Below are 13,127 nucleotides of genomic sequence, written 5' to 3' on the forward strand. Positions count from 1 at the left end.
ACACCTCAGTTTAGAATAGAAAAAGAAAACAAATAAACTTTAATTATAACTTACAAAAATGCAAACTGTAATTTTCCAATTAATTTTAACAGCAGTTGCTTCGTATGAAGTTACCAAAGTCTCAACTATGAATACGTTTCACGTCAGATTCAATACGAGGAATACGTGGAAAATTTCAAACCTGTGGTCATTAATAATAATACAAATGGATTTTCGATTATTACTAGTTATTTTTATTGCTGATTCTATGAATGCCTTTAAATCAACTATCGATGACTTCAGCTATAGTAATATGCAGGTTTCAAAGTTGCATTACCTAGCTGCAAGAGGGAATTCATTAAGTCTTCAGGCAGATAGAAACGAATTTACTCCGCTTAGAGATTCTTCTACGCCTCCGTGCAATTTAGCCGCAATTAGCATCGCTTAGTGTTGCATTATTACCGTCCATCATCCGCGATTTTTGCGAAGCTGGAATTTTCTGATCGATGCTTCAATTCTGACCGACGATTGCGTCTGTCTGATCAATTAAACGTAATTATTCTTGTTAAATGGTGCTTTCAGTTGATCGCAAGTGAGACGTGCAGATGATTGGGAGAGATTGTAGCGCTGTTGAGCAACGAAACTGCAAAATAATTTTTACAATTTTCCGCTTAATTATAACCGAGCGTTGTATTAACACTTTTGTAACGACACGAACTTTTTCCTTTACAGTTTTAACGAATTGTTCCACAAAACTGTCTTTTAATTAAAATTTTGTGACTAAATAATCCTTCGAACAGAAATAAATGATCCTTACTGAAACGTAGTTTTCCCAGTCGAAAAATTAATGAAAAATTCAGACAGAACTTTTACTGTAAATATTGGCCAGTTACAATTGAAAATATTTCTGTTTCAGGCTGAAGGAATTCATCGTAGCCATGAACCTCGCGTTGCATGGATTTTTGTTGCAGGGTGAGTCGAATTGATATTTTTGAATATTGTTAGACGAATACTTGCGAATTGAATATTTTGAATATTCTGAGTCGAATATTTTGAATACTTTAAATTGTAAATTGAATATTAACTTGTAAATTGAATATTTTGAATATTGCGAGCCGAATTGATATTTTTTTAACACCGAGAGAAGAATAAATTGAACGAAATGTTCGCTCAATTCGACGTTTATTATTAATAATTCCGTGAAATATATTATTCGACCCCCCTCGCGTGTCAATAATTGCCCCCGTTGCAAGCATGTGCTCGAAATAAAGGAATGCAATATGGTGCATCGCGGGAACAATGCACCCGAGGTGGAATTCGCAGCCTCGGATCGAGGGTTGACCTAACTCAACTTGCCTCGTTGCATACGAGGTCCTCGAAAGGCGGAGGGAACGGAACAATGCGTGGAAGAAGTGCAGAGGGCATGCAACTGGCCGCAGTGCAACTCTCTGACGCGTTGCTGATTTCAGTTTCTACTCACTTACACGAGCAGTTCTCGTGGAAAACGAAAATTATGAAAATTCTCCGTTTCTATGAAAATTATTAATCTCAATTGAAACTGAATATTTTAGAGAAAATTCGAAAAATTGAAACAATGATACGCAAGTAATTCTTATGGAAAACGAGAATTATGAAAATTTTTTCCTTTATTTGGAAATTATTGATTTCAAATGTAACTTGGATTAACTTAAAACTGGATATTTTTGAGAAAAGTTCGAAAAATTGATGCAGTGGTGCACAGTAATTCTCGTGGAAAATGAAAACTCTCTGTTTATATGAAAATTATTAATCTCAATTGAAACTGAATATTTCAGAGAAAGTTTGAAAAATCCTTAATCTTTCTAATTTCTAATTTTTTGTATTGCTAATCTTCCTAATTTTCTAATTTCTCAAAATTTCCGAATGTACGATTCTTCGCCAATTTTTCTGCAAATCTTTTTAGCAATCGTAGACATTTATTCAATTGCAGCTCACTTAATGTAATGGTACGTCGAGGAAGAAATGACCAAAAAAGATGCCAATTCCCTGAGGAATGAATCAGGCTTGTCCTCGCGGTAGGTGGCGTATCGCGGTGCTAACTGGGTTTTCGTGTCGAGTCAAGGTGTTTCCTACGTGAACGTAAACACGAGACCGTACGTCGGCCACGATACAAGAATCGCGAATGAATCGAGAGGATGGGAGGAGAAGAGGGCCCTCGTACGGTTCGAGAATCGAGAATAGCTTAGCCTACGTTTCGGTGAAATTCTGTCCATGTACTTCTAATTGCTCAAGAACAACCGATTAGTTTCTTCATGTTTTTCCTCGTGACGTCTGATCAGAATAGGCTGTCGCAATTAGAAATTAGAAATTTTCGTTCGAACTGGTGGAACTGTATTTTTGAAGAATACAAATGTAACGTGTATTATTCTATTTAATTTAAGAAGGATTCAATTTAACATGAAATTTCGAAGAGGATTCGTAATTGGAAATAATTGTCTCTTCACTGACGAAAATTACAAATTTTTCGAATACTTTATATTCACAGTAGAATCTTCGGATTAGGTTCTTTCCAATCAAGATGTTTGTCAGAAATCTTGAAACAATTTTTCAACGATTGAGACAAACAAGAATTTTCAATTATACGACAATTATTCCTTATATTTCATTCAGAAGTGAATGTTTTTCCGAAACAAAATTTATTCCCCAATAAACACACTTTTTAACCAAAAAACAAAAAAAAAATTCACAAATAATTCTCCCGTCGTATCGGAAAGAAAATATTCTTCATAAAGAAAAATAAAATATTGCTCGAACGAATCTTCTGACAGAAAACATTTTTCCATTTGATCCTGCTTCGATGCAATATGCATATCGTAAAACCAAATCAAATTCCCCGTGACGAATATTCGGCGATCTTACCACAACAGGAAGATGCAGCCGATTCACTCGAATAAAATATTCCTCGAAAGAATCTTTCGACAAAGAAACATATTTTTCAATTTGAGCCCACGTTAATGCAATATGCATAACCTAAAACCAATTCAAAATTCCCCAAGACGAGTATTCGACTCTCTGAGCACGATAGAAAGATGCATTCGATTCAATCGAATCGTCGAATAAAATATTCAGACTTCGAAGTTATTGCATTATCTCCACAATGTTTTGACAACAGTAGATAAGTTAAAAAAAATTTGTCAAATCTACGTAATTGAATATAGAAAATGATTGTGACAATATGGTGTTTAATTAACTTCAAGAAATAATCAAATATATTAACTGATATAGTGTAGAATATTCCAAGTGACACGAAATAATATAAAATTTCTATAAATTCGGTTTATTAACATTTTTTACCTACAAAGAAAATCACCCATTCTAAAAATTCTAATTTCAGCGGAACTTTGAGCGTACATTTGTAAAGTATCACGAAATGCGCAAGGAACAATTTTTTTCCAATAGAAAATCACTTCAACGCGTTCGCTGCCGTCAAAGGTTGAACGCACGCTGGGGAATACATTCTGGACCGCATATGCTGCGTCGGTGGCACGAACGTGTTAAGGGGTGAAATCAACCCTGAATGTTTTCACGCTTTTTCATCTGTTGAATATAATTTTCATATTCCAAATACTGAGCGATAACTTTGAATTTGCAGATGCTAAGAATAAGATTGTTTACAATACGAAGGAGCACGATTATTGAAATGAAAAGCCGTAAAATCTGATGAGTCGAATCCTTAGCGTCGCGACGGGCGTAAAGGATTTTCTGGGAACTCGAATCCTCCGTCAGAGGATGTGCAGGCCACAATAAAATCGCAAACAAGTGGATGTACGAACGTCCCACGTGCTTCGACCGCGATGCATACGTTTCACGGACGGATATCCCACGAGACTGCATTCCTTCGCCGATGCAACTTCCATTTAGCTCCTACGTGAATGTAAATACGCTCGTGCTAAGCTGGATTCGCACGTTTCGCTCCCGGTGGTCCAGGGACGCGTGCAGATGGCCAAAGCGGTGAACACAAATCTCTCCTAGTTCGCGTTCAATTCGCCAGAATTTTTATGCAAATTTTATCTTCGATTTTAGATTCCACGGGGATGATGGACGAATACTCGGTTGCCGAGGTTAGAGAGGTCTATGACGACGATATTTTTAGAGAATGTTTGCCGAATGTTTCGCAGATTGTTTTGGGTGGAAAAAGTTGTCCGTAGATTTGTGAATTCTGCGAATGTTTTAGCGGAATATGGGAATCCCAGTTTGGGACACGTTTGGTTATAAATTCGCTATTTTGAAGGAACTAGAGAAATTTGCAATTTTGCGCCTAATATGATGGTAAAATTATTTCATTTCTGTGTATTGCGTTGCTTTTTAATTTTATTTGGAAGAAATATGATTTATCTTTTGCTTGAAATTTCGAGAAATTTTCCATAGTGGACAAATTTCTTATTTTTATAACAATTATTTTACATATTATAATATGTTAAAAATAGAGGATATTTGAATCGCTTTTTTCTTATTACACATAGAGAATGAACAATTTGTTAAGATTGTCGCAAAATTAGTAACTGGACTGAATTGTTCATGGCTTGGAATTCATTCTTAAACCAAAGACGAACGATTTTTAAACCTGTTAAAATTTGAAATTTGAAACTTCAATAACACAGTCAGAGCGAAATTTTCCTCCAGCAGATTAAACACGTTTACTACAAAAGTCTGAATTTTTCCATACGATAAATTCCTCAAAAACAAATTTTTGCGAACATTTTTTTTTTCAAATAAAAAAATTACGTAAATGCAATTACCAGCTTCTGAATATAACGTGGCGCTAATGACCTGCGGAAAACGAAAAATACCGGGATTTTCGTAACTCCGTAGCAACGTCCACCGAGTCTTTTACACCTTGTTGCACGTTTTTCTACCCGGCGCGATAAATGTCTTATTCAGGCTAGAAAATTTCACGGCATAATGATCCACGCGTTAACGATCGAATTTTACGCGCGATCCGAGGGAATTCCGGGATCTGAAGTAGCCGAATTTTTGTTTCTTCTACTCCTTTCTTTTTTCCACTTTCTCTGCGTCGTTACGACTTGATTGCATTACGCCGTGCAGCTGCAGAAAATCGAGCGTGCACATTATGCAGTCGTGACTTTCGTCTGTCTATCCGTCTGTGCTGGCTTAATTAGCGGCCCGGTATTATGCATTTTAATTCATCATTTCCGTACTTTTACCCGGGGAGAGCGACTTAATAAAGCTGTGCGAATCCTGTCCGCCCATGCCTGAAATTTAGGATGCTAATTTCTGTCGAATAATTTAACGCCTAGGCTCGAAAACTCTTACAAACGTTTTCATTTTCTTTTTTTTTATTATTTATTTTGAGGACTTTAGTTTATTTTTAACGTTAATTTTGTTTATTTCGAAGGTTAATTATATTTATTTGAAAAATTGATTCTATTTACCCCTGAAGATTTATTTTTATTTATTTCGAAGGCGGTAAATAAAATAATTCTACCATATACGTATACGAATTAAAATATTTAGATCAACTATAAAATTAAGTACAAACTGCAAACGAAATTAGGTATGCAAAATTGATGTTCAGGCAAATTATCGAATCTCAACGATAGAGCAATAATTGCAAAGAATGAAAAAATACTTGTAACACAATAAATAAAACGATTCCACTGTACATAAATCCGAGATAAAATATTTACAGAATAATATTATCTTCGCACATTAACACGTTGACTGCCAAGCCTATTTTGAAGAAATCTGTTCTAGACGCCAACATTTTTTTTTTTTTCAATTTATTGTATAGAATTAAACAAACACATATTAATTTTTATATTATGACTTTAATTTCAATTGTTTTTTTTTTTTTTTTGCAAACAAATGCTTTCGAATAGGATGTAAACTTGTACCAGCAAACTGCCAACTACGAGTTATCTCGTAGCTTGGCAGTGAACGTGCTGAAGTAAGTACTTGTACATTAGCCCTCGAGTACTCGATAAAATTCTAAATACCAAACACGCAGGCAAAAAAGCAAAATTATAAGCTATTATGCAACTGTTATTCTCCACTTGTTAATATGGAAAAAAGATTAGTGACTTCACAGAATGGTGACAAGTATAAACTGTCTGACGCGAACGAGTGGAAGAAATCAAAGCTGAGAAGGTGATCGATCGATGTTACATAGGATGACGGTACAGATCATAACGAGAAAGCGTGGAAACGGCCTTAAAGGAGGTCGTGAAGATGCCAATAAAAGGCAAGCAGTCAAGACCTCCGTAGACGAGGAATGACTCATTGATCATTACGTTCGCAGTGCTACGAGGGCGTTTTCCGTGCATCTTTCCAAGGAAATGCATTCGTGGGATCTCGCGGATTGCGTCAACTCCCAATAAAAACCGCTGTAACTTCGTTATTTACACGAACTTCGGCATGATATTTCGGGAGTACGTTCTCGAAAGGTTACACTTTGAGATTATGTAAAAAGAACCGATTTCTCGACTCGTGAAAAAGTTGTTCCGTCTTAAGGAAGTCTTCTGACAGTAGAAATTTCAGTATTTAAATGACTATTAATTTTGTTCATGCAGCAATCAGTTTTCAGGGAAACAATTGAAGACTTTGGTGTAAACGCCTTCTTCAAATCCTAGAATTAATACAATTACTACAGAGTAGCCCATAAGTCACTTTGAGTAACTTTTTTTCTATTATATGTTTCAAAATTCTTGTTTCAAATTTTTGAAAAAGTTTATTCAACGTTTCAAGTGTCCAAGAATTTGGAGATTACTCCGAGTTAAAATATTATCTTATAAATCTAAATAAATCTTATTTTAGGAAGGCTTGTAAGCATGATAAACTGCAAATAATTTAAAATATTAAATTTCGTATTTTTTAAAATACCTAACAAAAGAAATTGTATTTCTGATTTTCTTTAAATGCCTAATAAAAGAAATTGAATTTCTGAAAAAATTCCATCCTATAGATGAGCAGTTAGTAAATTAGGTTTTGTTATTACTATTATTATTATTATTAGGGAACTGCAAGTCCACCAATGGAATTTCCACTAAGAATTGTAAATAAAGTAGCAAACTAGATCGAGACCGTTCGCAAACCTGTCAACTGGATCTCGAAAGGAGTCGCATGCTGATCGACGGACTCGTAAATAAATCAGGATCGAGGAGATTAGTATCGAAGTTGCAACTTGGTCAGTGATGTTTAGTATCACTTGCCAACCCATCGAACGTTGTCGCAGGTTGACGTATAGTTTGTTAGGATACCGTTGCAAATTGGTCAATGCGGTAAGGTTCACCGGGACGAAGAAAAAAATGACAGTGAGAAATGGGATCACAGATGGTCTTAAATCTATCAGTGAGACTTCAACCGTGGAACAGATCAATTAGATAAGAAACAGGATCTGATCTGGGGACCATTTAGAAGTTCATCTGTGAAATTAATTGTACAGCTGCTGATTGATCTGCAAGGCTTTGTAATTGTCACTGGTAGGATCATAAGTAGTTCTAAATCCATCAGACAGATTTTTATTATGTCAATGCACAACTTGGAAAGTTAGTAAGCAGAGCATTAGTGTTCGACATTGATGTATAGTGATTGATTCTGAAAATGAAATTGTAAATTGGATAGCAGAGGAAGAAATTATCGGGGCTTGGGTAAATTGGGAATTAAATCATAGATTGGTTAATGTTTGGCCTAAGATCGGTTAAAATTTCGAATTTTTACCAATGTATAGTGTTCAATTTTAGTTTTAAGGCCCATAACAGATGCAAGCTAATTTGTTGGTATTATATAAGGGAATAGTAATTTAGGTATTAGTCTGAAAATTGTCTAAGCTGTCGTATATTAATCTATTAAACAGTTTATCTAAATTAGATCAGAAGTTACAGCTAATAAAGAGCATTATCCGATTAATTTCTAGTTTTACGAACATAATTGCATAGCAATCGGTGAAATTATACGAGCACGAGCTTCAAGTTACTCCAATTCCAAATTCATCGTTGGACCAGGATCAAACTCCCAGACAAATTGACTTAAACAGACTAGCAGATAAGTTACCGAAACACTTAAATTAGAATATAATCTGAATACCAAATGACAAAATTAATCAATGCAATTCCTAACTTTGGAGACACTCTGTATGCATATAAATTCATGAACTACATTTACACGTTTTTGGGTTCAACATCCTCGCAAGATTAAACGTGTCAATCTGACCAACAGATGCAATACGTGTCTATTCAATTTGGAAACCACAGTGCTGAAAGGGTTGATGTCATTGATCAAAGAACCACCGTAAAAGGAACGAGATTCTTGACGAAGCTACTGAATGATTCAACAGATTTGTGGGTTCAACTACCTCAAATAATTAAACCTGTCCATCTAACCAGCAGCTACAATATATTCCTATTCAATTTGTAAATTATAGGGCTCAAAGGGTTAATGTCACTGATCAAAGAGCCGCGCATAAAGGGAACAATATTTTCGACAAAGTTGCTTAATGATTCGACATAATTTTGGGTTCAATGACTTCCAAGGACTAAATACACTTGTCAATTTAACTAACAGATGTAACATGTTCCTATTCAATTTAAAAATTGCAGTGCTCAAAGGGCTAATGTCACCGATCCAAGAATTACCACAAAAGGAGCAAGATTCTTGACACAGTTGCTGAGTGTTTCGACATAATTTTGAGTTCAGTGACTTCCGAGAATTAAATACACTTGTCAATTTAACTAACAGATGTAACATGTCCCTATTCAATTTAAAAATTGCAGAGCTCAAAGAGTTAATGTCACTGATCCCAAAATGACCACAAAAGGAGCAAGATTCTTGACAAAGTTGCTGAGTGTTTCGACACATTCTTGGGTTCAACGACCTCCAAGGACTAAATACACTTGTCAATTTAACTAACAGATGTAACATGTCCCTATTCAATTTAAAAATTGCAGAGCTCAAAGAGTTAATGTCACTGATCCCAAAATGACCACAAAAGGAGCAAGATTCTTGACAAAGTTGCTGAGTGTTTCGACATAATTTTGGGTTCAATGACTTCCAAGGACTAAATACACTTGTCAATTTAACTAACAGGTGCAATATGTTCCTATTCAATTTAAAAATTGCAGTGCTCAAAGGGTTAATGTCACTGATCCAAAAATTACTATAAAAGGCACAAGATTCTGGACAAAGTTGCTGAATGATTCGACACATTCTTGGGTTCAACGACCTCCAAGGACTAAATACACTTGTCAATTTAACTAACAGATGTAACATGTCCCTATTCAATTTAAAAATTGCAGAGCTCAAAGAGTTAATGTCACCGATCCCAAAATGACCGTAAAAGGCACAAGATTCTGGACAAAGTTGCTGAATGATTCGACACATTCTTGGGTTCAACGACCTCAAAATATAAAACCTGTTAATTTAACCAACAGATACAATGTGTTCCTACAGGTCTCAAAGGGTTACTATCACTGATCCAAGATCTACCATAAAAGGAAAAAGATTCTTCACAAAACAGCTGAATGATTCAACACATTTTTGGGTTCAACGACCTCGAAAGATCAAACCAGTCTGTCTAACCAACAGAAACAACACGTTCCTATTGAATCTGAAAACCACATTGCTCAAAGGGTTAATGTCGCCCATCCAACAGCCACGGGACATGAAAGGAACAATATTCCTGACAAAGTTGCTGAATGATGTACATCACGAATTCGCACAACAGCGTTGCGAATGAATCATTCGCAAGAACGGTTGAATCATTTGCGTTTACGATGCGAGGGCGTGCGTCGCCCCGTCGCCACGCATGGAAACGAGCACCGTTGCCCGCGGCGCGTCGCGAGAAGAAAGTCCCGGGCCGATGGTGAACGAACGAGGTTGCGTGGCGAGGCAGCGGGCGCGAACAATGCGGAAGAATATTTCGCGAACGATCGAAAAGATAGCGACGCTTTCCGCGTTTCAATTAAAATCAAGGGAAACGGATCGCGGAGCTGGAAAGGCGGCTTCTTAAAAATCCAGATCTCTGTTTCTCTGTTTTTCTTCTTTTTCTTTTTTTTTCCTTTTTGTCTATCTTTCCATTCTTAGACGGATCTGCTCGAGATTCCAAGCTGGTTTCATTTTTTCTCTGGAATCATGAGGTTGGTCGTTACGCAGGGTGGCGTTTAGAATAATCAATTGCGAAGATTCGTCGATTAATTGTGATGGAAGGATGTCAATTTAGAACCTTTCGATTTTCCACACCAAGTCAAACATTTGGAATTGCCTTTTCCAGTAAAGACTTTTTTATTTATTTTTTTACTTTTTATTTTATCACTGTTGTAAATTGGGCAGAATGTTTTATCTGGGTCATTCTATGTACATCTACTAGTAAGTTTGTGTGTGTATTTACCGATAAAGTATGAAAAGGTATTAAATTATAGAGTAACTACAAAGTGCAAAGTAGCGCATTTTTATTCTCCACTTTTTCTGAAGTAATATGCAGTAGAAAAGGGACGAGGAAGTGTGAATTTGAATGTTTAGCTAGAAAGTTGGTAATTCAGGTGTTGAGGAGATTTGTCGATCGATTTAGAGTTAATTGAGCTTGGATTTAATGAATCTAAGAAGTCTGCATTATCTCCTAATTTCTTCTGAGAGAAATTTAATATAAATTGTAATATAATTAGCCTTGTTTAGGTTTGAGATTGGCAGAAGTTAAGGTGAATGATCGCGATGATCAGAAAGGAAGCTGAAGGAAGTTTAAGCTATTTCTCATGTGCACGAATCTAATTAATTTGGCAAGAAACTGATGTTGAGAAAGTGACAATGACTTTTCAGGTAAATAATCAATTTTTAAATTTTTTCTGTAATATAAATCTTAAAATATGTATTTAGAAAATTATTTTATAACAACACCGTTACAAAAATAAGTATAAATCACGAAATATGAATTTTCTAAGAAATTTTAATAATTACTAAATTGGTCATTTTTCTCGTAGACCAAATCAGCAAATTAATATATTTCAAACACCACACATCCACGTTTAGTCTACATTGTTAGTTCAAACCGATAGTTATAGTAATTTTCTGAAACAAAATGTGAACCACTTTTATTCACACGAAATTTCCAATATTTCGAATAACACGAAGAGCAAAGTAATCTAACAAATTCAATACTGGAAACGCATTAATTAATTATTCAAATCTCTTAGTTCTCCCAAGCTTACAATTTTTCTCCAAAGAAAAAAGAGAATCACTAATCAGGCCGCTACATTACAAACAACTTGACATTTGAAATGTCACATTTAACCATGACATCCATCTTTTTGCAATTGAAAATTATTAGCAGACACCCACACACTTGCTATTTAAAAACAAAAAAAAATTAAAGCACTAGTTCTGAAATCTGTTTTGTACTCAGCTTATTAGATTGATCCATTGACTTGCTCTTCATTCTACAATTCCTTACGAAGGCTCTCAAAAAATCGCATCCATCTTTCTGTAATTGAAAATTATTAGCTGACACCCACAAACTTGCTATTTTTCAAAAACAAAAAAAAATTAAAGCACTAGTTCTGAAATCTGTTTTCTACTTTTGTCAGCTTACTGGATTGATCCAGTGATTTGCTCTTCATTCTACAATTCCTTACGAAGGCTCTCAAAAAATCGCATCCATCTTTCTGTAATTGAAAATTATCAGCAGACACCCACACACTTGCTATTTTTCAAAAACAAAAAAAAATTAAAGCACTAGTTCTGAAATCTGTTTTCTACTTTTGTCAGCTTACTAGATTGATCCAGTGATTTGCTCTTCATTCTACAATTCCTTACGAAGGCTCTCAAAAAATCGCATCCATCTTTCTGTAATTGAAAATTATCAGCAGACACCCACACACTTGCTATTTAAAAAAAAAAAAATTAAAGCACTACTTCTGAAATCTGTTTTCTACTTTTGTCAGCTTACTAGATTGATCCAGTGATTTGCTCTTCATTCTACAATTCCTTACGAAGGCTCTCAAAAAATCGCATCCATCTTTCTGTAATTGAAAATTATCAGCTGACACCCACACACTTGCTATTTTTCAAAAAAAAAGAAATTAAAGCATCGGTACTGAAATCTGTTCCCTACTTAGCTTATTAGATTGATCTATTGACTTGCTCTTCGTTCTATTATACAATTCCTTATGGTGGCTCTCTTATGGCGTTATGCAATTACACATAATGCTGGGGCATTAATCGAAAGGTCGTCAAAATTACAAGCCCAGCCGCGGGTAGCAAGCCTAGAAAGTCCGCGGAATTGTCCAGCCACGCTATAAATAACTGCGGCGCAGGAATTTTGCATAACGGCCAACCGAACGAAATAATTAACTTTCGCTTTACCGCGCACGCGGCTGCCTTCACGCGACTATCCCGCGATCATTATAATCGCATCGCAATGTAGTATTGATTGCCCGTCTAATTAGGGGATCGAAGTGAACTTTAATTAATCGTTGTTACAGTGGAACGTGTCTGATGAGATCACTTTGTGGTTGAACTTGTCGACTGCGGTTTTCGACGCTTCTACTTGTTGTATTCACTTACCTACAGGGTGTTTCATCGGTACAAACTTTTCAGCGATTTCAGTAAATTCGTTCACTTTTTGTAAATTTCTCGATTTCGTTGTACGCGAGTGTATACGCGCGATTAGTGTTGAACTTTTTGAAAATCAAATGACTTACTTTCATAAGTTCATTTATTGTTAGCAAATGACATAACTGTATGTGACTTCTGATTATGTGGCATTTTAATTAATTCAAGGTTGCTGTCATTTATAATACTTATATTTTCTTTTTAATACGAAGACAGTTTTTGAGTATTTATCTTTATATTTTAAATTACCCTGTGTATAAAAATTTTAAATAGCACGACTTAGTGGAATTTTTTTTTTTGCATATATTGACTGCCAAATGAAAATAAAAAAATTGAAAGCAGAATTAAATTTTTTATTTCATTCGAAGAGACGTTTTATATGAATGTTGAGTTAGCTTATATAAAGGGTTATAAAGTACTTTCTCGTGAATACATTAATATGAGTAAAAATAATACTTTTTGGGACCAGTTTTTTAAAGCAAACATTACAAGGTTTTTAAATTCTTGTAAAATTGACGGTTTTAAAGGTTGTAAAATTATTGAACGATACG

At 35.2% G+C, this 13,127-nt stretch overlaps 1 protein-coding gene across 1 annotated transcript in view; it reads left to right on the forward strand.

Moving 5' to 3' along the window:
- The window catches only part of LOC108574689 (muscle M-line assembly protein unc-89-like), a 49,952-nt gene that overhangs the window by 197 nt on the left and 36,628 nt on the right, over window positions 1–13,127 (forward strand). Inside the window, exon 2 of the mRNA XM_017937351.1 lies at window positions 896–951. Coding sequence (XP_017792840.1) covers window positions 896–951 — 56 coding nt within the window. The remainder of the gene's footprint in view (window positions 1–895; window positions 952–13,127) is intronic.

The sequence above is a fragment of the Habropoda laboriosa genome, unplaced genomic scaffold, assembly GCF_001263275.1.
Source record: "Habropoda laboriosa isolate 0110345459 unplaced genomic scaffold, ASM126327v1 scaffold12, whole genome shotgun sequence".
NCBI classification, from domain to species: Eukaryota; Metazoa; Arthropoda; class Insecta; order Hymenoptera; family Apidae; genus Habropoda; species Habropoda laboriosa.